Source organism: Neolamprologus brichardi, chromosome 1, assembly GCF_056152115.1.
Source record: "Neolamprologus brichardi isolate AB-2024 chromosome 1, ASM5615211v1, whole genome shotgun sequence".
NCBI classification, from domain to species: domain Eukaryota; kingdom Metazoa; phylum Chordata; class Actinopteri; order Cichliformes; family Cichlidae; genus Neolamprologus; species Neolamprologus brichardi.
In genome coordinates, this window is record NC_142104.1 from 35,200,746 (window position 1) to 35,227,323 (window position 26,578).

Here is a 26,578-nt window from a genome sequence, read left to right on the forward strand (position 1 = left end):
AGAGCTACCTAGATCACAAGCATTGTGCATTATGCATTATTGTGCCTTATGCACAAGCATAATATATTCATATATATTCAAATAATTTTTTTTTAAAAAATGTTCATTTACCTGTTACTACCACACACCAAATCCGGCCGTTGGTACTTGCTGGCTTGTGTAGCCTCTAGGTCAGCGGTCCCCAACCCCCGGGCCTTGGACCTGCATTTTCAAAAATACCCGGGTACGTGTGGACGTAGCCTAAGTCAGCGGTCCCCAACCCCCGGGCCGGTACCGGTCCGTGAGTCGTTTGGTACCGGGCCGCGAGAGTTGAGGCTCAGGTGTGAAATGTATGGTTTTCAGCGTTATTTTGTTATCGTTTTTATCGTTTACTCGGTTTTCCTGGGTCTTTTCACATGTGTTATGAATAAATCTCCTTTTTTTCGGTACCGGTACTAGTTTTATTTTGTTGTATTTATCCGCAACACCTTAAAGGCCGGTCCACGAGAATATTGTCGGGCATAAACCGGTCCATGGAGCAAAAAAGGTTGGGGACCGCTGCTCTAGGTAACAAAAGCTCAACACTGCCCTCTAGCATCCTGGAGCACTTCTGTTGTGTTTTGTACGTGTTTTGGAGTTTTTATGTGTTTTGTCTGTAGGGGCCACCGTAAATATACTTTTATTTATTCACTCCACATGAAATGTAATAAATAAATCCATAAATAAATACAAATACAAAAAAATACAAAAACCAACTATTCACATTTCAACTTTAAACTATTTAAATTTTGAAACAACACAAAAACAACACAAAACACTGCAAACCACAACACAATTGAATATAAATTAAAATATGAAAACAAAAAGAACATGCATATTTATGGCGATATTTTTGTGCCACTATTCTGAGCGCACGTAAAAAAAAAATTGCAGGTGCAACTGTTGCATTTTGAGGAGAAATTTATTTTGAGCAAACAAAAGCTGAATTTGAGTGAACAAAATTCATTGCTGCGTGCAAAAAACGTATTTCCGTGTTTGCGCTTATCTATACACACACAACAGCAGCCTCTCTCGCTCAGTTTTTTCATTTGCGCTTGCTCGCAAAGTGTTGCTTGCGCTCACAACATTCTCTGCTTCGTGCGCTCAACTCTCTGCACACCGTTATAAGTGTGCCACAAAACCAACCAATCACAGACTTGGTTTCAAAAATTCTGATTGGCTCTTACGGTCTCCAATCAGCTCGCTAGCTACTGCATTCCGGAAACACTGTCCGAAATGTAACTAAATCCAGCTAAACACCATTTTTCGGATAATATCTTTAATTATTTTATTTTAAATATATTATTTTTTAAGACTATTGTTGGTGTAATGTAGTTGCATCATACAACCATGCCAACTGACTCATTTTTCCAAATTATATTTGAGTAGCTCTTTTATGTCGTCGAATACTGAACAGCAGCACGAAAACAGCATGTCCCGGCCACATGTAAGTAATATAAAATCATTTTGTACATTATTATTCGCTTGATAACTGACGTTAGCTAATTTGCAAACTATGCAAACTTGATGTACCTCATGTAGTTCGTTTTATGGGTTGTTTATTTTGTCTGAGATACATCATTTCATGTATTTTTCTAACTACTTGTCCATTTGCTGCTTTTAACAGGACATACTGAGACAGCAAATGATGCATAGACTCCTCTCTAAACTGAAAGCTGCTTTAAACCAACAACCACTAAATCTGGATTATTTTGAGTTCTTGACTCATCATGAGCTTGTTCTGTTTGAATCTTTCTCTCAGCAAATAGGCGGTCTGTCAGAGATTACAGAGGCTCTACAAAACGTTCATCATCTGGTTCAGTGTGAAATTAACATCAGCTCTGTGGCCATTATTGAACTGGAAACAGAAGTTGGTCTGGGACCTGGCCACCCCGAAATCGTACTAGAGAGAGAAAAACTCAAGAACTTGTTGGACACTCAGCTGCATTGCTAAACGTCTTGGTGTTTCAAGAAGAACAATCTACAGGAAGATGCAAGAATTTGACTTGTCTGTGAGAGGAACATACAGCACAATGAATGACCGAGAGCTGGACAACATCATGTCGGCTATCAAAAATCCGATGCCAAATGCTGGCTATCGAATGGTTCAAGGACATTTGGTTTCTATGGGTCTCCGTGTTCAGTGGTGGAGAATGATGGCCTCCATGCACCGAGTTGATGCTGTAGGGATCTTCACACGGATCACAGCTACTCGGTGCGAGGCCCTCTCTCCCTGGTCCACATAGACACAAATCACAAGCTAATAAGGTAAAATACCCACTTATATAGCTCTAACACAACATGCACGTTATACTTTACATCTGCTTTAATCAAACTTATCTGATAGAATACAGTGTATTTATAATACACTGTATTTACAGTGTATACAGTGTATTTATAATATTTTAAAAAGCACTTGATAGAGTAATATTAAGTAAAAGGATTACAGATGTGTAACAAAACCAGTAATGAGCAATTATTTACACTTTGTATATCGATATTTTCCATGACAACAAGCCTATCAACACAAAATACGGTAAGTGCTCCAGAAAAAATCATGACAAGAGAACTAAAATATTTAGTCTCATTGAACTTATAAACATATAAAAATGTTGGTATTATTTTCAGCACACCTGACAAGTGTCCAGTTTAAATCAGTGGCAAGTGTGCGTATGAAAAATGTATTTTCAAAGTCTTACATGTTCTGCAAATCAAGCCTTAGATTGTTTTCCCTCTGAAACAGGTACAATGTTGTGATCTTTGGTGGAGTGGATGGCTACTCAAGGAAGGTAAAATTTCAACTGTTATGTAGAATATTTGGTAGTTTTGAAATGAGAGCTTTATTAGGTTATAGGTTACATAGTGGACGATTTGCATTTTTTTAAAATTTATAATCAGTTCTTTACAAAAAAAGGTTCAACTAAAAGGCCATTTTCATTTTTTGATAAGTACTACCAATATTGATGTACAGACTACTCAAGCTTTGAATTATGGTTACGAACATAGAACCGTACAATATTCCTTGAACACTTATTATGAAACTACATTATTAACTGAAAAACTAACATGATCTGAAACCAGAGCTTTAATTTTCCATTTGTTTTTACTGCAGGTCCTGTACTTGGATGCAGCAACTAACAACAGGGCAACAACTGCATTCTCATTTTTCCTGAGATCAGCCCAGCTTCACGGCTTTTCATCAAGATTTTATGCCCTGATTAAATTTATATGCTAGCAACAAGTTTCATTAAAGAAAACTTTAAAAATTCCTTTAAAATGTATTTTTATCATAGGGTTAGGGCAGATCAAAACCTGGACATTGCACATTTCATGTTTGCCACAAGAGGAACAGGGAGAGCGAGTTTCATATCTGGAAAGAGCGTCCACAATCAGAGGTTAGTCTTTTGATGTTTTTTATATTATCATTGACTGCATGGGTAGATTGTTGTAGCAGTTCTGATATTGATTTGAAGCATGAAATACCTGAAATCCAAATTCAAATGTATTTACAGAGTAGAACGACTTTGGCATGATGTCTGGATTAGTGATGCGTGAATCATGAACGAATCGTTCAATACTCGAGAATCACTTTACTGACTCATGAATCATGATTCACAAGCCCAACTGACTCACTGACTCATCCCTGTTGCTGTTAGCAGCAATATATCTAGCTTATAATTAAAATTGTGGAGAAAAACACAATATCCAGTATCGTAACAAAAAAATTTCTGCTATGAACTGGAAGAAAAAACCCTGAGTAGAAGCTCACATCAAGACAATAGCTCCTCGGTTCATAGTAGCATTGCTCTGCTAACATGCTAACAGCACATTTCAGCTACTCACTCCCTCCCTTCCTGTGCTGAATCACTCACTCACTCACCCCCTCCCTCCTGGCTCACAGCTTCTTCTTCTTCTTGGTTGGCAACCAACGTTAAGGTGCATTACCGCCCCCTGGCTCACAGCTCAGTGGACAGTCAGATGAGAAAATATATATTTGACACATTTAAGGAAAATACTAATAAAATAAAAAATAAAAATATATTAAAATAAAATGAAATAAAATAAAATAAATGTTTATTAAGCAATTTTGATAGGAAATTGCTTAATTTTAGAAATGTTTTTGCTCTTTTTTGCTCTATAAAATAGTTGTTGTTTTTTAGAATCACTCATCTTAGCAGTAGGATTTACATGAAAGGAGAAACAAATTAAGTTTGAGTGAAAATGTACATTTTTTGCACTCTCTGGTCAACTGACTCAGTGAATCAAATGACTCAAAAAACCAGATTCACTTTAGTGAGTGACTCATTAAAACTCGATTCAGTAAAAAGAATCAAATTTACCATCACTAGTCTGGATTGCAGTCATTAGCAAGTACCATGATGTTCTTCACTCACTCGAGGAGTATGGCCTGCTTGACATTTCAGATGTCATTCATCTCTTTGGTGTCCACTACATCTTTGTCCCTCGACTCCGAGCAGATCTTGTCACCTTTGTTGGAGGATGGAATAATCATCCCCTCAGGACAGAAGGTGGTCTCACTCCTGAACATCTCTGCTGTATCTACAAGAGCTGGAGGAGGGCGAGAGACTTGAGGTACCAGATCATAATCAGATTTTTTTTTTAAATTTATTTAAATGTTGAATTTCAAAATTTTAGTTAGCAGTTATCTCTGCTCTTCTGAAATTAACAAATTAAACACTTGTAGCACATCTGGGAGATGCTTCTGGTGATTTTATACATTCTTGCTTATCAGTTACCACTAATCTAAATTACAGTAAGAAGAACATGAAAACAAAGGCATTCTTTTTAAATTGTTGTATTTAATGGAAAAAACGCTTACACAAAATAACATTCCTCCCAAAAATATCTATTCTGGAATAATGACCATTATATATGTTTGTGGATGTGAAGGAGCTTCAGGATCCTGCATTGACTGGGAGTGCTGGACTGCAAGAAGAATCTAACAGCACAGTTGTGGTTCCTGAAGTTGCTGGATGAGGAAACCCTGGAGCGACTTCAGAGAACAATTGATCCCATTCTGAGTCACACGGCCGTGACCTGTACATACAATTCCTGCTACAGGTGTCAAACCAACAGTGACACTTAACATAGACGTGAAAGTCAACACTCTTTTAGGTTCTCAAATACTGGATTTCTTTGCTAAAGCATTCAGATTACAAGTAGACAAACAAAGCACTTGCTTATTATCTATCAACGTAGGACCCTACACAAAGTTTTGAAGTCTTGTCATTTTCATGAAACAGCTACAAACATCTTAACAGCTGATGTTTAGAAACATTTTTACTCATTTAGTTTCCAAACTACAAGACAACAATGTGTTAAACTCTGTGGAATCCACCACCACATCTAACTGCTGCACTCATTATGGTTTTAAACACTGTGTAAGTCACAGTACAAGTGCATGCACTCACAACTGGGTAACAAATGGAGTGATCTCCCAGCCGCTCCTTACATTTGTGGTCAAACTTGCATGTTATTTTGAAATGTCTCTTTTCATCAGGAAGGATGGGAACATGGGACTGGCCGCTCATCCACTGGAGCACATGGTGGACAGCAAGAGACTCAGATTTTTCACCACCTGTGTTTCCATGTGATGTTTGAAAATGTTTCTGAAGTCTTTTCTAAATAAAAAGCGATCTGGATTACAATGTTTTAAATTAACAACTAAGAATACTTCCTAGTGCCCTGCATGTTAAAGCAAAAATATTTAACAGATGCATACGGTATATATACAATACTGTAGGTATATACTAATACTATATAGTGCCCGATACTTCAATCTCCTGCAAGAAATTTCATCAAAATTGTCTCACCTCATCATCAGATCATCAGGAGAGAATTTTCCTTTGCACGTATTGATGTGTACTGCAAGCATCTGCAGAGGCATAACTTCATTACACTGGTAACATATCTTCTTTGGCATCTTTGAAAAGTGGTCGAGTCCCACAAAAATTCGGAAGCAGATTTGCGTCGCCAAAACGCCAAAACGTGTGAAACGCGCGTCAGTTTGACTCGCGAAAAAAAAACACGCGCATGAGTTTTTTTATTGCATTTTGTGCGTACGCGCGTTTCGTGTCTACCGCTCGAGTTGGAAAAATCTGAACTCCAGCGTCAAATCGCGCCGCGACAACCAATCAGGAGTCTGGTGACGTGGCTGTAACCTAGGTCAAAGGGGCAGATCCAGCCAAAGCGCTTCATTCTTCAATGGAGGGAAGGCTAATCAACGCCATACAAACAACCCGGACCTGTACGACATCAGCTGCTTTCTGTACCAAGACAGGAATATAAAGCAGCGGTCCCCAACCCCCGGGCCTCGGACCGGTAGCGGTCCGTGAGTTGTTTGTGTGAAATTTATAGTTTTCAGGATTTTTATCGGTTTTCAGCGTTATTTTGTTATCGTTTTTATCGTTTACTCAGTTTTCCTGGGTCTTTTCACGTGTGTTATGAATAAATCTTTTTTTCAGTACCGGTACTAGTTTTATTTTGTTGTATTTATCCGCGACACCTTAAAGGCCGGTCCATGAAAATATTGTCGGGCATAAACCGGTCCGTGGCGCAAAAAAGGTTGGAGACCACTGATATAAAGGACCGAGCTTAGAGGAAGATATGTGAAGAGATCGGGCAACCCGGTAAGTTCATTCATTTCTCTTTTGAACGTTTTCACTGACCCGGGGAAGCCGCACAAAAGCTAGCAAGCCACCGTTATTTTCCTACTGATGTACAAATACCGTTCTGCTTTTATGCATGTTGTCATAGGAATATATTTTGTTTATTAATAAACACAATGGTCCCGCTGTTCATCCGTCACTGCTTCGCTTTTTCGCTGATTTTTTGATTGCACAGTACAGCATTGCATTCTGTAGCCTGATTGACAAATCTCCTCCATGTCGTGTCTCCTGTGCTTGCCAAATGTATCATGTTTGGTTTTGATAACCATCACGTCCAATAGAAAAAACAGCACAAAAACGCCCATAACTATGACCCTCATTCGGAAATAGACACCTGCACCGCGAGGGAAAAAGGCGCACGAAAGTGGCAGGCAGATGAAGACAAAACGCGGCATAATAATACTTTTACGTTTTGCAATCTACAAAGGTTTGCACTTTGAGAATCAACTTGTGAGAACTGTGACTAATGTTCATGTGTGTGGGGAAAAAAGTGTATAAAGTGCATGGTGAGGGCTAGTTATTCTGAGAACCCCTGCTCCAATAAATGAGGGACCACTGTATATACTTCTCTATGACTATTGTTCTCAACCTGTTAACATTTAATATTGTCTTGATAGAGCCAACTGATTCTGCAGCAGAGCATCCCCTGTTGCTTCTCCTGGCTCCCCCGTCCCTGAGCTCCTGCTGCTGCACCCACAGGTATGTACAGTAGTGATGGGTCGGTCGCGAACGAAATGGCTCTTAGAGCCGGCTCTTTGACGTGAACGACGCGAGCCGGCTCTTTATTGCGAGCCGTGGGGTTTTTTTTTCTTTCTCTCACCCTCTCTCTCTCTTGCACTTTTTTCCCGCTTCACTCAGCACGTGAGCCTTGTGCTTTACGCTGGGCAGAGGGGGGAGGGGCGGTAGTTACACTCAGTAGCACAGGAACAGAGCGGGAGGGAGAGAGAGAGAAAGAGCCAGGGACAACAACGTCACATTAGAAAGGTATAGTAATCATCCACAACTATTTTCAGTTGCAGATGATAAAGGATTCAGAAAGTTTATTCATGCAGGTCCATATGACAGAGAATGTGCATCTTCTTTTTGTTTTCATATTTTAATTTATATTTAATTGTGTTGTGGTTTGCAGTGTTTTGTGTTGTTTCACTTTAAATTTGTTTAAAAGGAAAAAGCTGAAAATTTAAATAGTTAAAAGTTGAAATGTGAATAGTTGATTTTTGTATTATATGATTTATTTATTACATTTTATGTGGAGTGAATAAATAAAAGTATATTTACGGTGACCCCTACAGACAAAGCACGTACAAACTTCAAATCACGTACGAACCCTGAAGCACGTAAAAACTCAAAACACGTATAAAACACAACAGAAGTGCTCCAGGATGCTAGGGGGCAGTGTTGAGCTTTTGTTACCTCGTGGCTACACAAGCCAGGAAGTACCAACGACCAGATTTGGTGTGTGGTAGTAACAGGTAAATGAACTTTTTTTTTTTAATTATTTGAATATATATGAGTGCTTGTGCATAAATACACAAACAATACACACATGCTTTCATGCTTTCAATTGTGTAATTTAAGTGATCTAGTAGCTCTGCTTTGGAAGTTCAGTTAATGCTAGAAATGTGTTTTGGAGTTTGTACATGCTTTGTCTCTAGGGGCCACCACATATATTTATATATAAACATATATAAATAAAACCACTTTTTTTTACATTAGTAATTCCTTTTGTGCATAATTTTATATTATTGTTAATAATAAATTAATTAAACCAACAAAACAACCTGAAGAGCCAGTTCGGAGCCGAAAGAGCCGGTTCTGTAAAAAGAGCCGGAAATCCCATCACTAGTTGAGTACCTTCACTGGACGTGACCGCGAACACGCCCCCCTACACTTCTTACGTAGCCAGGCTGCTCCATATTATCTGCTGATGGTTTTACTGACAACTCACTAAATTAAGGTAAATACAACCACATCACTATTATTAAAAAGACACACAGTTTATCATCTTATAGTTCTACAATATCTGAAATCACTCTGTTGTTAATTAGTTTCCTAGATTAGCCATTAGCATACACACTGTGTGTTAGAGGCTTGTTTTGCTAGCTAGTTAGCAGTGCCATACACCTGTTACTCTAATAGTCTGTATTTTTGAGCGATACAGCACTCCTTAGTTGTTTTTTTATCCTTTTTAGACAGATATGACATCAGCTGCACACTCCACAGAGGCCCAGAGTTACTGTTAATATCAGAAATGTAATGTTGTCCTTTAGGATTTTAAAATAAGACTAAGGATGATATAAAACTGAAGCTTTAAACAGTTTTAGATCCATTACACTTACAGAGCACTCTACAGCCTGCTAACATGGAAACTTTAAATTAAAAACACAGCAGAAGGTTTCATAGAAGTGTAATTTGTTCTTTTCATTTAACAATAGAGTCCATATTATATCAACAGCTACGTCCACCCTGGGGGGAAACTAGTGAGGGAGACCATCAGGACCAAGCTGGGTTTCCTGGATCCAGAGATTTGGGGAAACCTCCTCCCTTTCTTTCATCACAGCTGTCCTGTGCCAGATGTTCTGTTGACCCAGGGCATCATTTCAGAAACATCCGGAAGACTGAAGGTCATTAAAAATCATTCAGACTGGGTTTTTTTTTACCTGAATGTTTGAAACAAACTTATTTTTAAAAAAGCCAGTGCTGAAAAAGTCATCAGTGGTTAAATTAAAAATCAATTTCAACTTAAGCTGCCAAACAGCCGTAGTTGGTGTCAGTACATAAATACTGAGCTTTGCTTATTTAGTTCACAGACACACTGTGTAACAAACAGCACTTTCCTATCACGTCTGTGTGTTTGCTTGTGCTTAAATTATGTCAGATGCTAATTTCAAGTCTGAACATGTTCATTTAGTCTATTATCATCTCATTAAAAAAACAAAACAAAGGTAATCTTTCAGGCTAGTGTTTGACAAGTGGCTGCTCTAAGAGCCTGCAGCGTCTCCAAATTTCTCAAGTACATTGACTCTTCACTTATTACATCCTGTTTCAAAACACTAATGGCAGCAGTAAAACTTCAGCTTGAGGCATCACAAGAATTTACAAAGCAACACATAATGCACAAGTGGGAACTTGGAGAAGTAAATACTAGTATGAAATATGCATCCAGTCTCTTCTGGTTATCCTTACCAGGGTTGCGGGAGGACTAGCATGAAATGGTTTTATAAGACATGAAAGAATAAAGAAGTCTTGTCTCAGTTTCAGTTTTCGTATGGGTTTAAGTTTAAGATGGGACTTGTCTGGATTATAGAGGACTGGACTGAGGTTCCAGTAATGATAAATGATCATTTAATTGATTTCATCACGTAAATATTATTTGTCACATCTGGAAACCACATTGAATTTAAGAAAACGTTGCTGTTTTTGTTGTGTGTATGAATGTGAAATAGTTATTGCTAAATGACACTGAAGTGTCACTTTTTGTTAAGTTCAAATGTAACAAAGTTAAAAAATTGTTATACGTGGACGTATGGGAGAAGACTGTAATTATATAGCGGTTCTTTAGTTTTAAAATAAAATGCAAAAGCCCTGGCATCGTCTCAGTGACGACACTGGGTCATAATTAGCAGACATCATGGACTCGATCATGGACACATCAGTTAAGAAAGCAATTCACCCAAAGGTTGCCGGTTCGATCCCCAGGCTCTCTGTCCTGGTCGCTGTGTCCTTGGGCAAGACACTTTACCCTACCGCCTACTGCTAATGGCCAGAGATGGTGCAATATGGCAGCCTCGCTTCTGTCAGTCTGCCCCAGAGCAGCTGTGGCTACAACTGTAGCTGCCTCCACCAGTGTGTGAATGTGAGAGTGAAGGAATAGTGGAATTGTAAAGCGCTTTGGGTGCCTTCAAAAGCGCTATATAAATCCAATCCATTATAAATCAGCATCTTTTGTTTATTTTCTCTGCCAGGATCTGTTCTTGAGAACATATAAATGGTAAATGGCCTGTATTTGTATAGCGCTTTTACTAGTCCCGCCTAGGGACCCAAAAGCGCTTTACACGTCCAGTCATCCACCCATTCACTCTCACATTCACACACTGGTGGAGGCAGCTACAGTTGTAGCCACAGCTGCCCTGGGGCAGACTGACAGAAGCGAGGCTGCCATATCGCGCCATCGGCCCTTCTGGCCAACACCAGTAGGCGGTAGATGAAGTGTCTTGCCCAAGGATACAACGACCGAGACTGTCCGAGCCGGGGCTCGAACCGGCAACCTTCCGATTACAAGGCGAACTCCCAACTCTTGAGCCACGATCGCCCCATATATTGCATTTTTTTCAGGTTGCTGCCTTCAGCACATCTGTGTAACTGTATAACACATCTGTGTAACTGTATAACACATCTGTATAACTGTATAACACATCTGTATAACTGTATAACACATCTGTATAACTGTGTTGCATACATATAATTGTTGTAAGTGATGATGATAAATTCAAAGATGTCAGTAATGCTGTATGCCTCTTGCAGACTAACAACACCAACACTTGTAATGATGCTTTATTCAAATTTATTGTCACTCAGCAACAAACAGCTGCATGTTACTGATCTATGAAATCAGTTCCTCTGCAGTCACTTCCAGGATTAGCCTTTGAAGTCATTCTGTTGCATTCAGACTGATGAATATTTACCACACTGTGAAGTTCAGGATGATTTGCTGATGTGGGCTGGGAATGATACAGCCGATACCTGCAAACAGTTCAGTATTAGAAATAGTCAATAGATGTATCAATAAAGTATGATAAGTTGAATACAACAAGAAATATTATGGAACATTTTACAGTGAGCTTACCAACTTCGGTTGGTTTGAATTCACTGTTTGTGACATTGGCCAGCAGCTGCCAGTAGGTACGAGCTTCATTATTCCCAGCAACACCATTCACACTCTCCAGATAAGGCCCATAGTTATCATTGTCACTGTAGGTGAATCTGTGAGAAAGAAAAGACCTTGTAAATGATCAACAACAGCAGTCAGGCTCAGTATTTGAGCTCACTTCCTCAGCAAATTTCCTGTTAAGTGGCAGCTGTGTTTGCATTTCTTCTTTCTTGTTCAGACTAACATGGTTCGGGTGAGGGAACGATCTTGGTTTGGTGTTATGTATGTGTAACTTATACATGACGATGAAAGTCGTCATGTATAAGAGTATAAACACTTAAAGTTAGAAACGGCCAAAGACAAAACACTGACCATCAGTTTGGAAAACAAACAGCAGCCTTCCTGTCCCAAACATCACCAAGACCTCCTCTCAGTGCTGAGTTATGGCTCTGCAACTACATCAGCTCAGATAATTAGTATGGCTGCTACGGGTCACTCTAACTTCAAAGAAAGTGTATATCAGATTGGTTAATTTGGGTAGACAATCCGGTCGTTAAGTCTGACGTCACTAGCCGTGCCTGGGCCTAAAATCCGCTGCAGGTCCATATATCAAACGATCACTATGGCATTACTGAGAGTTGAAAAACTGTCTAAAGTCTTTCATCTTTAATAAAATGATCAGCGTTCTGCTCTACCAGGTGTAACAATTGAGTTTAACATCCAGGAATCCATGAAAACGGAATTTATGACATTTAACGGAGTTAGAAGTTAGCAGGAAGTTAGCTCGCTAGCTTCTATCTAAATACAATATAGCATGTCCTGACTGCGGGGTTTTGTAAACAAATTAAAACGTACAGCTCTGTTATCACTTCCAACATAAATGAAGACAGAAAACTAAACAGCAGTGACGTTTGTAGGGTTACTGAAGTTTGGCTAGCTGGTATATAATGATGTGCTACGTGACCGCTAGCGACACAGCTATGTTAGCATAACATAAACAAGCTAACTTTTTTTCCACTCGATAAAAGTTAACGTGAGTGTTCTCGGTGGTCAGGAACAGAGATGGGCAGTAACGCGTTACAAGTAACGCGTTACTGTAATCCGATTACTTTTTTCAAGTAACGAGTAAAGTAAGGGATTACTATTGCAAAAACGGTAATTAGATTACCGTTACTTTCATGTAGGAACGCTGCGTTACTGCGTTACTAAAACCGTGATTTTCTTGCGAGAATGTCTCATGACAGTGACATAAGCGAGTGCGACATGTGTGACAACAGCTGTGTGCAGATCAACAATGGATCATATATCGAGTGCAGAGAGAGTATGAGCGTGCAGCGTTTAAAGCGTGGAAGTACTGACCTTACTTTGAGTTTGATTCCATAAAAAGTGACAAAAACATTAGTGTCCGTTGTGCGTGGGAAGAAAACTTCTTTTTACAGCGAAAAAAAACCCCCTAAACTTCCAAGCAAGCACCGAGTGCGCTACGACGTAATGGGAAACTCACAGAGAAACTGCCGTATCCTTCCACTGACCGCTGCGGCACACCTGCACCAGGATAACCCTCCGCCTACCCTACTCCTGCTTTACAGGTGAAAATAGAGCAAAAGGACCGCTAGTCTTTGACTTTATTTATTTTCTGCTGTGTTTTACTTGCATCTGAAAGAGTGAGTGTAAACACAATATATATATATATATTATGTGCTGGAATGTGCAGAAAATAGGTTTAAATGTTAAACTAATTTCTTCCAGTCAGAGAATGGTGCATATAATTAAAATTTTGCTTCATGCATAAAGTTAAAAGATTAAAACTAACAAAACAAGTTTTAAAAAGAGACTTTTCCATTTGATTACATTTTGTATGATGATTATGTAGAAAAAGTAGAATTGGGCTGAAAGATCTATCGCTTTATCACCTATTCAGGTTGTAAATCATGTTTTTAAAAAGTAACTAAGTAACTAAGTAACTAAGTAATTAATTACTTTTGAAAATAAGTAATCAGTAAAGTAACGGGATTACTTTTTTGGGGAAGTAATCAGTAATTAATTACTGATTACTTTTTTCAAGTAACTTGACCAACACTGGTCAGGAACAAATGTAATCGCATGGCAGGATGCTGTAAAAGGACCAAACTTCATCCAGGAGAACAACTGAGATAATCCATCCACAATACGAGGTTAGTCATTCATATACTGCTGCATGGGCTGGGCTGTAGCTACATGCTAAGGTTTTAAAAACTGAGCTTAAATAAATGATTATAATAAAAGCCGAGGGAGGTCAACAGTGATCACTGACTGTTTTAGGAGCTTTTTGAGATTAAATAGAAGAAAATAGAAAACATTAAACATGTTAACAACACAAAAGCCATATTAAACGCAGACTACTTTAGGAAGTAGGATTCGTCACGTCATCACTTAACGACCGGATTGATGTCCAGATAATGTCAAATACTTACAGCACAGACTATACAGAAGATCCTTATGTCACCAAAGTGGTGTTTTTTAAAGCTACATGTTTGGCAATTGGCTATCATAGATTTTAAAAATACAATTAATTTCAAGTCCAGATTAAAAACCTATTTTTATTCCCTGACTTTTACTGTGTGGGTAACTGACATTTTTATTTATTTTATTGCTATGTTTGCTTTTTGCTATTTTATTACTATATTTATATTTGTTTCGTCGAGCACTTTGGTCTATCAGGTGTGTTTTTAAAGTACTATATAAATAAACGATGATGATGATGAAATTATTCGGTGAGCAGATTGGAGTAGAGAAGAGTAAGGCATGGATCTGAAGCTGAAGGCCTTTTCGGGGCATGTAACAGACACACAGGTCCAATGTGTCCATTTCACACTTTTTCTCTCCAGAGTCTGAAATAGATGCAAAAGCTGAAATACCAGCAGGAGGAGATCATGTATCTAAAGCCATGAAGTGCTGGTGAAGAAGGTATGTGGTCCTTTCCAGGGTGATGTTAGAAACAATTATGCTACATGGATCATATGTATTTACATGTGTGTTTAAACACTCACCCCTGATTATTTTGGTGTTGGCTTGAAATAAACTTTCACCCTCTTCTGGTACTGAAGCTTACTGCAATGTACTGGAGCTACGTGCATGTCTGTGGAGAGGCAAAGCGTGAAATGGACACAGTGGACTGGCGTGTCTGTTACACTCTTTCCTGTGATACTGGGTTGGACTGTCAATTAAATGGCAGCAACATCTGTGTATTCCTTAGTTGCTGTCTCCCCTGTCTGCGATATCCCCGTGTCCAGTCAGTGTCTGTGTCTGTCCCACGTCTCTGTTCCCTCTGTTGTAGTGCCTGCGTGTGAGTCTGTGTCTGTAAGTTCAGTCTGTGTTATGTTTCCTGTTTTATTTTGAAGGTCCATGTCTTATGTTAATGTATCTGGTTTTGCTTCCCCTGCTTCGTTAGGCTTGATTTGCCCCAGCTGTGTTTCCCTCCTGTTACTCATTCCCTGATTGCTCCCTCTATGTATTTAAGCCCTGTGTTTTCTTCTGTCCTTGTCGCGATCTACCCTCATTCATGCTGCCCGCCCGCCCGCCCGCCCGCCCGCCCGCCCGCCCGCCCGCCCGCCCGCCTGCCCGCCTGCCCGCCTGCCCGCCTGCCCGCCTGCCCGCCTGCCCGCCTGCCCGCCTGCCCGCCTGCCTGCCTGCCTGCCTGCCTGCCTGCCTGCCTGCCTGCCTGCCTGCCTACCTTCCTTCCTACCTTCCTTCCTACCTTCCTTCTCGGGTTTTGTTACGTTTTGCCATCCAGCAATAAAGCTCAGTTTTGAAGTACACTTTTGCCTGTCGAGGAGTCTGCACTTTGGGTTCTCTTCCTGCCTGCACACAGCGTTACTTGACAATAACAGATACCATTTCATATATATATTTTTTTTAAAACAATGTACTGTATACTAGTATGTTACTGCCGTCTGTGACGATGTGTTCTGTGGAATCTGTAACTAAACTCAGTAATGATGTGACAGCTGATAACAACATACTGACACGAGGAGAGGAGTTGCAAAGCTGCCACAGACAGTCCTTCAATGCAAAACAAAAAGCTGCAAATTTCATTCAAAATATGGTGAGCGTCATGTTGGGATTAAGGCATGGTTCCATGATGTTCTGTGCATATCTTAGTATATTAGATGTATGCACCAGATTTCATAGATGTATGTAAGCCATAGTTGCTCAGTGGAGATTACACGTCCTTTAAAACATCCTAGCAGTTATAAGATTATTAAAATTCTTGTGTCAACATAAATTTCTGCATGTAAATTAAAAGACTGAGTTTCCAACTGATGCTGTTATCTCACTTGAAGTCTGCATCGGAGTCACTGAGTCTCTTCATCGCACCCAGCAGGATCCCCCCACTAATCACTTCAGTCTTGTAGGTTTGTAGAGGTTTGTTTTGTAAGGTGTTCTTCACCATTATAGCAATGGGAATCATTGGCAGTGCTAAATGAGCCACAGACAAAAGGTTAAAAATATTAAATGATAATGACAGTCATTCTAATAAAAATTACACTTATTGTTATGAAACTTACCTTCAGTCAAAGTCCAAGGAAGCAGTGAGAGCAACAGGGCTGCAGAGAGGAGAGAGGGCATCATTGTCATCGTGGCTGTTAGGACTTCACTGATGATGATGATGCTCACTCACATGTTTTATTTCAGTGATCAGTGTTTACATACGGACTTTATTGATCTTGGTTTGAAAAAGCAAACAAAGTTATCCATTGAACCAACTCTAATGTCACCTTGAGTCCTTGTTATGAAATCGTGTTTGAACTGATAACTTTGTAACTGTACAATGAACAATGACGTACCAACATGCTGCATCATGTGCCAACATCAACTCTCCCATGACCTTTCTGGATTGGGATTTTTGTTTTTTAACATTGCTTAAACTTTGTGCACATCAGCAAGAAATAAAAAAAAACAATAACAAAAGTGTAAAAATGACAGTTTTACAGTTTTTATTAAATTATTATTTCTGTACACTTAATATCTTGGATATTTTTGTTTTTGTTTCACAATGCCTATCTACATAAATGAATGCTGCTCGACACTTCAGTCAACATCAGGAATCTCATTTGTTCTAAGAAACATGAGAAACAGACAACCTGACAAAAGGAAACAAAGGACTTAAACACACAGAAGGATAATGATGGAAGTGTAAACACACAGTGAACACAGCTGACACTAATGAACATGACGCCCATACCCATGCCATTATACTGCTTCTGCTATGTTAGACAAATGATATGGTATATTTTGGATCATGAGCTTCCTGTCATTCTGGAAAAGGAAAGTTGATCCTGGTTTCATTGTCCAACTTTTGTTTTCAGATTCTCTCCAGATTCTTTTAGATCTTTATCTGCAAACTCAAATCTGGTTTTCCTGATCTTGTTGTATTTACATTCATGATCGTAGGCTCTGGCAATGATAGTCCTAAGGCCTCAAGTGTTTTTATTAAAAAAGGAAGAGATTTAGAATGATCCACTTCAGTATTATTTCATGGTCTTTCAGGTCTTTTGGTGTTGCTGAGCTGCCCAATGCATTCTTCCTTTTTAAGCATGAACCAGATTATTGATTTGTCTACTCCTAAAGTTCTCTCAGGTTTATTTTGGGTTTTGAAATTATTAATAAAGTTCTCTTAATATCTTTATGTCCACAAACACAAAAAAGGTTTAATTATTGCTTTCAGTATGATCTCTACATGTCCTAGTTGGTACCTATAACAATGATAACACTCCTATGAAAATACTGCATCCTTCTGGATGATTCTATATACATAACATTAAATATTAAATGACAAATTTAATATTTTATTCTACACAGTCCTTATCCATGTACATGAATGCTGCCTGACACTTCAGAACTGCAATCATTAACCATGTGCTTGCAAAGGAATTTCAATAAGGCTATTGTACCTTTGCCTATTATAATTATTTAAGCAGGCAAGTTATTAAGAGCACACGGTTATTTACCGTGGTGGCCTGCCAAACAGCCAAGCCTCTTGAGAAAATATAGCAAAGGCTAAAAAGAAAGATATAAAAGGTTCAAAGATCAGCAGCACACATCCGTAAACATCTCAACACACCCTGATTTACATAAAGTCCCACCAAACAAACCATGTGAAAACACACTTCACGAATAACATCCAATCTAACACAAATACTGTATCAGACAGGCAGATAACACATAATCGAGCAACTCAAGAAGGAACAAAACCAACAGACAATGCAAAAAGTGTGTGGTGCAATAGTGAACAGCAGGCAGACAAATATTAGGGATAGCAGCGGGCTTGCAAAGAACTGCATCGGTCATTAAGGATGTACATTAACAGGTTTTAGCTCAGTTGTCTGATTTATTAATTTGCCCAGTTTTAATCTTGTTTTTTTCAGGTTTCACCAATCTTTAGTTGCAGCAGCATGAAATGATGACAATAAAAGGGCATTTATAGCAAACTATATGGCATTATAGAACATCAAACTGTACATGAAGTAAACTAAATCATCAATATTAAAAAAAAAGACGTTATTGTTTTTCCATCCATGAATGTAATGATAGATCTATGATAGATCTAACTCTTCAAGATGTTTTGTCTTGTTTTGTTTTTATTTTTTTAACAAGGACGAAAGTTTCGAATTATCCACTTCAGTTGTCTTCTATTGTCTTTCAGGTCATTCTGCTTGAATGGAAAAATGAAGGGAAAATGTCTCCACTAACCATTAATTTGTTTGTTGATCGATTGACTGAATACATCCGAGCTTGTAAAATTGTGGGTTTATGTATAAAAATGTCTATAATTCCTGAATAAATGTAATGCTTCAGATGGTTTGTTAAACCATCTGAACTAAACCTAAAGGTCTTCACTTTGATCACATCTTGTTTGTTTGATTTAAAATCCACCGTGATGGTGTACAGAGGCAAATTCCAAACATTGTGTCATCGTCCGAATACATTTGTACCAGACTGTATGTATTAGTTCAGCTACCACAGTCCACATTACAACACGTGCTTATCACCTTCCTAAACCTCATTCAAAGAGGTTCAAAGAAGTTCCAAGAGTACTTTCATATTCACCATCTGTACCTAATGATACCTGTGCAATGAGATTTGTGGTGCACAGTCTAGTGTTTACAGTGTCATCTGTAATATGTGCGGCTGCAGCAGGTATGTCCTGCAGTGTTGGGGAGTAACAGAATACATGTACCAGCATTATGCATTTAAAATACAAAATATGAGTAACTGTATTCTGTTACAGTTACCATTTAAAAAGGTGGTATTCCGAATACAGTTACTTTGTTGAAATAAGTGGATTACATGGCGGTCTTTTCCTGTTTCATATGTTAGGCTGCCCCCTCTCTATTTTTGTTAATTCCACGCAGTTCTGATAAACCATCCTACTTTGGCAAAACGTCCTACTGTAAGTAGTTTATGCACATTTCTGCTGTCACAGAGTAATTCCAGCACTGCCACTTAACTTTGCCCATCAGAGTATGCTTGTAGCTCATATTCATAAAGCCTGGATGGTTTGCCACTTCATTTTACCCATTAAAGTATGCTTGTAGGTAACATTCACAAAGGTATGGTTTGGCACTTAATTTCGCAGAAACAACGGGTAGGATGGATTCCCAGAACACCCGGTGGAAACCCAAACAAAACACGCAATAAGAAGCTCTAATGCCTGTGTCTTAATCTCGCGGCCCATTTCACCACTACTTACGGCCCGCGAGTGAAGAAATATTTTTAAAAATTATTATGCAAAAAGTGATTTAATATGAAGGCAAAAGGCAGAGTGTTACAGGCATCGCCCTAAAGAATGTAGCCTCATGGGCAGTGTAGTCCGTGCTGCAGGGAGAATGGACTGCCATACACGTTATGTGTCTGTGAGCAAGGGAGGGAGAAAAAGGAAAAGTACGAGCTGTCATCGAGCAAAAACGGGAGCTGGAAGCATGTAAATATAATAATAACCACTGCAGCCAAGAAGAGAGCCTGACGAGCCCAGCTGTAAGTAAGCTATTAAGACTCGACTGTACACCGTGTTCGTGTTTTCCTCCAAAAACAATAAGTTCTGTTGGAGCAGCCTTTCAACACCTCTCTCTGTCTCTCGCTAGCAAAGTTGACCCAGACAACAAAGTAAAGCTAGTTTTCTATGGCGTTATTTTTGTGCCACTATTCTGAGCGCACGTAAAAAAAAAAATGCAGGTGCAAGTGTTGCATTTTGAGGAGAAATTTCTTTTGAGCGAAGAAAAGCTGAATTTGAGTGAACAAAATTCATTGCTGCATGCAAAAAATGTATTTCAGTGTTTGCTATTATCCACACACACACAACAGCAGCCCCTGTCGCTCAGTTTTTGCATTTGCGCTCGCTCCCAATGTGTTGCTTGCCCTCTCAACATTTCTGCCCGTGCGCGTTCAACTCTTTCTGTACACCGTTATATTTGTGCCACAAGACCAGCCAATCACAGACTTGGATGCAAAAAAATCTGATTGGCTGGTCTCCAATCAGCTCGAAATGACGAAATGCAATATCCCAGAATGAAAAATTGAGTGAGAGGGGCTGCTATTGTGTGTGTGTGGATAATAGCAAACACTGAAATACATTTTTTGCACGCAGCAATGAGTTTTGTTCACTCAAATTGAGCTTTTCTTCGCTCATAAGAAATTTCTCCTCAAAATGCAACACTTGCACCTGCAAAATTTTTTTACGTGCACTCGAATTTTTTTACACGCATCAGAATAGTGGCACAAAAATAACGCCATACTTTGCAGCTACGAGCCCGACACAAACCCGACGTATTAGCCAGAGGTCCCATTACTACGGTTCAGAGCCGCCGAATAGTTTCTATACGACATCGCTGCAAAAAGTGCAGCCTTACCTAATGTCCACCTACTGTTACTCATTTATCATTTATACATCATTTATATTAAGATTTAAAAATCTAGTTGGTGTTGGTATGGCGAGTAACCTTCAGTAATAGTAATAAATCACACAGCAATAGTACATTCATGTAGTTGTAAAGTATTCAGAATACGTTACTTCTGTAATGTGTAATGGAAGCCTGGTGACGCTTCCAGCCTCATGAAGGATTTCTTTTCTAGGTTGAAGCTCCCTAAGATTACACAGGCCCAAAAAATATTACTTAATGCTCCTATTACAAGAGAAGAAGCCCTGTTTGCCTTGAACGCCATGCCATCAGGTAAAGCTCCAGGTAGGGATGGATTTAGCTGCGAGTTTTACAGTTTCAGACAGTCCTTCTGGATCCACTCTTAGTGATGCTCAATCACTCTTTCCTAAATGGCATCCTGTCCCAGTCCCTCAGGGAGGCCAATATTTCTGTTATTCTTAAAAAAGGTAAACCCCCTGATAAATTGAATTTGGATTGGGTGAAATCGTTGTAAATTGGGTGAAAGTTCTCTATAACTCCCCAGTCGCTGCGGTTATAGCTAACGGGATGCGCTCCAGCAGTTTTCCTCTCTGCTGTGGAAATAGGCAGGGCGATCCTCTTAGTCCTCTACTCTTTGATATAGCCATAGAACCGCTGGCCCAGGCTGGAAGACAGGATGTTTTAATTTCTGGTATTCGTGTTAAAGAGAAGATACATCAACTCTTTTTATATGCAGATGATGTGTTGGTGCTCCTATCCCGACCTGAAACTTCCCTCCCCCGTCTTGTTGAAGTAATTTCATCTTTCGGTGCATTTTCAGGCTATAAGATGAGAGATGAGATGAGCCTTTATTTGTCAGTTGCAGGTCTTTTGCCCACAACCGAGATGACAGACCTTGCCGACCGTACATACAATACACAAACATCACATTGGGGAAACAGGTCAGGCTGTGGTGTAACACAAAAGGATAATACAGGAATGCACAGATATCAACACACCATAGCACAATAAACACAGACAGCAACATGGGAAAGGGTTCCAGTGTGTACATCTGATCTGGGACCGCTGCAATCTTCGACTGCGCCTCCAGCTGACCCGATGTTCACATCAGAGGGGAGGTAAGCGTTGGAGGTGGCGTTGGATCCGGGGTAGGGAGGGTGATGCGTCAGTGAGTGCTTATCAGTATATGTATGTGTGTGCGTGTCCATAGTTCAGCTGAGACAGTGTCCTTCGCCCTGCCAGGCTAAGTAAACAGTCTTCCAGCCAACCCAGGTGGCCTTGCATGGAATGGGAAGGAACAGTCTAAACACAGTCGTTATCAGGGTGTTGTTGTTCGGCTCCAGCCTTGAGCCCACAGCTGGCGCCAAAGGGGTAGCCAGATTATGATGGTAATTTTTCTTTTGCAACAACTCATGAGAATTTCAAGCTGTTCTTTTACACTCCGACACTGGTCTCTCAATCTCCCGTTGGAGAACCGCGAGCTTCCCCATGATGGTATCAAACTCGCGTTCCGTGGTCTTGTCATTCTTTTGCTCAGAGAGACAATTCTGAGAACTCACGACTGCAGTGAGCTGTTCCACGATGTAATCCAACTTCCGCTCAAAGACGTTATTCTGAACAGGCCTCTCCTAGATGTAACCCAATATACGCTCAGAGGTGTTATTCTGAGTATTCACGGCAGCTGCATCTCCAAGGTCTTAACCATGCTACTCAATGAGCCCGTTCTGAGAAGTCGCGCCTCGTCCCATCGTTTCAATCCCAGCGGGCAGTCTTGGGGGGTTTGAACAGCTAAACTTTGTCCCTCTTTTCGATTCTTTAAAGCTGATCTGGAGCACTGGGACCCCCCTCCCCATTTCATGCCTTGGCAGAGTGGCCCTGATCAAAATGAATATTGTGCCCAGACTGCTATATCCTCTGCAAATGATCCCCATCTTGTTATCTAACAAGGTTATTAAGGTTTTGGAGGGTTACTTTTATATGGAACAAAAGAAGGCCCAGACTTAAAATGGCCTTACTCCAGATGTCCAGATGGAGGTGTTGATTTACCCAATCTGCGACTTTACCAACTTGCTATTCATCTTGCAGTGATCACAGACTGGCTCAGATGTGACTCTACCTCGATCTGGATTGTTATTGAGTCCTGTCAGTCCAAATGTCCCCTGTTTAATTTGTTATTTGTTAAAGAGATTAGTGGATTGAAAAAATTCTCCAACAATCCTATTACTCTATGCTCTGTCAAGACCAGGGGGTCTATCCATGCTTTGGAGGGCCGGGCCCATTTGACATCCTCCCTGGCAGGAAAGAGACCTAGGCTGCTCCATAAATGATCCAGTGTCATGGGACCGAGTGGTCTGTACTGAACTGAACTCAGGCGCAGAAACCCAGAGCAGAGACAGCAGATGGTTTAACAATATTTTATTAGGCTTAAGCGCTAGAAACGTAGCAAGGACAAAAAAACAAACAAAAAAAAAAACCAATAAGACGTAGAGTCTGACGTGGCGTGGCCTGGGAAACGTGGCTAGGGCGAGGGAACCTGAGATCTGGGTTCTTCAGATGGAGTGTGATGGCAGGAGGGCAGGCAGATGAGGCACAGTAACTGCAGCACAAGAAAGTCATGTTAACAAGATAAATCACAGAGAGAACTTGAAGCATAAGGGCCTGTTACCAACATGGGTTGATGACGAACTGGCGGTGAATGCACATCGTGTGGCTTAAATCCCTCTGGCTTGGTTTCCTGCCATTGGCTCCATGTGTGCAGGAGCTGGAGGAGGCACCGTATAGGCCGGATGACCATCGATGAGCCGGGCGGGGGGGGGGGGGGGGGGGGGGGGGGTCGGAAGGCGGGCACAGCACACTGGACAGTACTGGTCTGACTTGGGAAACATGTAGGAAGGCACAGTCAAATCTTCCTCAGGGAATAGGGGAGGCTGATAGCCTAGGGACACCTCAAATGGAGAGGGACCAGTGGATGCAGAAACATGTTAATTGTGCACATACTCCACCCATGGGAGATGTGCTGACTAGGTAGCCAGGTTATGGGAAACCACACAGCGGAGCATGGATTCTAATTCCTGGTTGAGTCTCTCAGTCTGTCCATTGGTTTGAGGGTGGTAACCGGAACTCAGGTTAGCTTGTGCACCTAGGGCAGAGCAGAAAGATTTCCAAACCTGGGATGTAAATTGAGGTCCCCTATCAGAAGTGACTTCGGCAGGAATTCCATGGAGTTTGAAGACGTGGTCAATCATGAGTATTGCAGTTTCCATGGCAGTGGGTAGTTTTTCCAGGGCAATGAAGTGAGCTGCTTTAGAAAACCTGTCAATCACAGAGAGTATTACTGTTTTACTTGCTGACCTAGGCAGTCCAGGGACAAAGTCCAGGGAAACGTGGGATCAAGGACGAGAAGGTTCAGCTAGAGGTTGTAGAAGACCGGAGGGTCGCTGATTTCGGGTCTTGTTCCTGGTGCACACGTCACAGGCAGAGACGTATTCCCGCACATCTCGCTCCAGAGTTGCCCACCAGAAGTGTGGACGTAGTAGTGCAATGGTGCGGCCGATTCCAGGAAGGCAGGAAAACCTGGAGGTATGTGCCCATTTAATTACAGCCGAGCGGGCTGCTGCGGGAAGGAAGCGGTGGCCTGGAGGACCAGTACCAGGGTCTGGTTCGTTCTGTAATGCTCACTGGATGGTTTCCTCTATGTCCCAGGATAAGGACGCCACGCGGCAGGAGGTAGGAAGCACAGGAGCTGGTTCGGTGGGTTCAGTGTCTGGGTCGTAAAGACGAGACAGGGCATCGGCCTTTGTGTTCTTGGAACCTGGACGGAAAGAGATAACAAATTTGAAGCGATCAAAGAACAGAGACCAACGGGCCTGGCGGGCGTTTAGACACTTAGCAGTTTTGAGATAAGTAAGGTTTTTATGATCTGTGAAGATGGTGAATGGGTGTTCATCTCCTTCCAATAGGTGACGCCACTCTTCCAGGGCTAACTTAATAGCCAGCAACTCTGTCTCCTACATCATAGTTGCGTTCAGCTGATGAGAGTTGACACGAAAAAAAGGCGCATGGGTGTAACTTGGCCTTGGGTCCTGAATGCTGTGAGAGGACAGCTCCAACGCCAACGTCGGACGCATCTACCTCCAGAACGAATGGCTTGGAGTGGTCTGGGTGACACAACACTGGAGCTGAAGTAAATAGTTGTTTGAGTCTACTAAATGCTGCCGCAGCTTCAGGTGTCTAGCTGAACTGTCTTTTGGTGGATATGAGTGCAGTGAGAGGAGTGGCTACCTGACTGTAGTTGCGAATAAACCTCCGGTAAAATTGGCGAAGCCGACGAAACGTTGTAGGTGCTTGAGAAAATGAGTATGTCATCAAGATAAACAAAGACAAACCGGTTCAGGAAATCACGGACGACATCGTTGACCAGGTTCTGAAAGACAGCGGGGGCATTGGTAACCCAAACGGCATGACCAAATACTCAAAATGACCTAGGGGCGTATTGAAAGCCGTTTTCCATTCGTCCCCCTCCCTAATCCGGACCAGGTGGTAGGCGTTGCGGAGATCCAGTTTTGTGAATATGGTGGCTCCATGGAGGGGTTCAAAGGCTGAGCTGATAAGGGGTAATGGATATTTGTTTTTAATGGTGATTTCATTTAACCCTCTGTAGTCAATGCATGGACGGAGTGATTTATCCTTCTTTTCTGCAAAAAAAAGAAGCCGGCGCCCACTGGAGAAGAGGATGGGCGGATGATACCTGCAGCTAGTGACTCGTGGATATACTTTTCCATGGATTCTCTTTCGGGTCTGGAGATGTTGAATAGCCAGCTAGAGGGAAGTGGAGCACCAGGTAGAAGGTCGATAGCGCAGTCATAAGGTCTGTGAGGTGGCAATGACGATGCTTTGTGTTTACTGAAAACTTCCTGGAGGTCATGATATTCAGGTGGGACGAGGGTGAGGTCGACCGGATCTGTGTCTGAGGTGTTAGTGTCAGGGGAACCTGGCGGTAGGGCGGACGTGAGGCAGTGGGCTAGACAAAAAAGGCTCCAACTAGTGATTTTACTCCCAGACCAGTCTATGTGAGGGTTGGGTTTTTTTAGCCAGGAGTAGCCTAAAATGAGTGGTGAATCAGGAGAAGAGAAGGTGAACAAAGTAATGGCTTCACGGTGGTTTCCAGAGGTGACAAGGGTTACGGGGCCGGCCTGATGGGTTATCTGAGAGAATATTTGACTGTTTAATGCAGTAACAGGGATGGGAGGATCGAGTGTTTTGAGTGGCAACTGAAGGAGTCTAACGAAAGCTAAATCAATCATTGCTCTGCTCCGGAATCATCGAGAGCGTGAGGAACCTGATCTAGACATAGGGTGACTGGTAATATTAACCGGGGTTTGAAACTGAAAGAGGACCCGCCCACCTGTATCCCCGAAATTACCGGCGGGCGGAGCCTTTTGGCCGAATCAGGCCAGGCTAACCTATGCTCCACTGAGCCGTAGTAAAAACATGCACCCGACCGAAGCCGTCGCTCTCCTCTGGTGTGAGACGAGAGCGGCCAATTTGCATAGGCTCCGGAGCGGCGTCCGTTTCTATCGAAACTAGGGCGGATGTACTGGACGTGATGGCAGAGGAAGTGAAAACGTACGATTGATTCTGATATGATTCTTTTCTGCTTCCCTTTCCCTCAGGCGACCATCTATCCTAAGGGAAAGGGAGACCAGGTCTTCAAAAGACTTGTGCTCATCGCAGGAAGCGAGCTGGTCTTTGAGCTCATCATTTAAGGCGCAACGAAACACTCCCCGAAGGGGATGATCAGACCAATTGGCCTCAGCGGCTGCGGTACAGAAGTCAATAATGAACTCTGCGACGCTCCGGCTCCCCTGCTGTAACCCTAGCAACCTTTCATCAGAACTGGCCTCAGATTCTGGATGAGTAAAGGTCTTTTTAAACTCACCCAGAAGATCATCATACGAGCAGGTTGGGAGCAGATGAGGCAACAGGTAATCCTCAACCCATAACAGTGCCTTGCCCTGAAGCGTAGCCACCAGATATGCTACCCGAGCTGAATCACTAGCAAAAGAAAGGGGTGAATGCGTGAATGTGAGAGAACATTTTAAGGC

At 41.3% G+C, this 26,578-nt stretch overlaps 1 protein-coding gene and 1 pseudogene across 1 annotated transcript; one reads left to right on the top strand and one right to left on the bottom strand.

The window, feature by feature from the left end:
* The first annotated feature begins 1,450 nt into the window (after positions 1-1,450).
* LOC148106463 (uncharacterized) lies at positions 1,451-5,633 on the top strand (annotated as a pseudogene).
* Positions 5,634-11,339: 5,706 nt separating this feature from the next.
* Positions 11,340-16,202, bottom strand: LOC118454807 (cobalamin binding intrinsic factor-like). The gene is made up of 4 exons (XM_035911349.2): positions 16,125-16,202; positions 15,894-16,035; positions 11,554-11,690; positions 11,340-11,450 (listed from the first exon to the last, which is right to left on the bottom strand). Exons 1-4 carry the CDS (start codon positions 16,192-16,194, stop codon positions 11,389-11,391), a joined length of 411 nt encoding a protein of 136 aa, XP_035767242.2. The 5' UTR covers positions 16,195-16,202; the 3' UTR covers positions 11,340-11,388.
* Between the last annotated feature and the right edge of the window lie 10,376 nt (positions 16,203-26,578).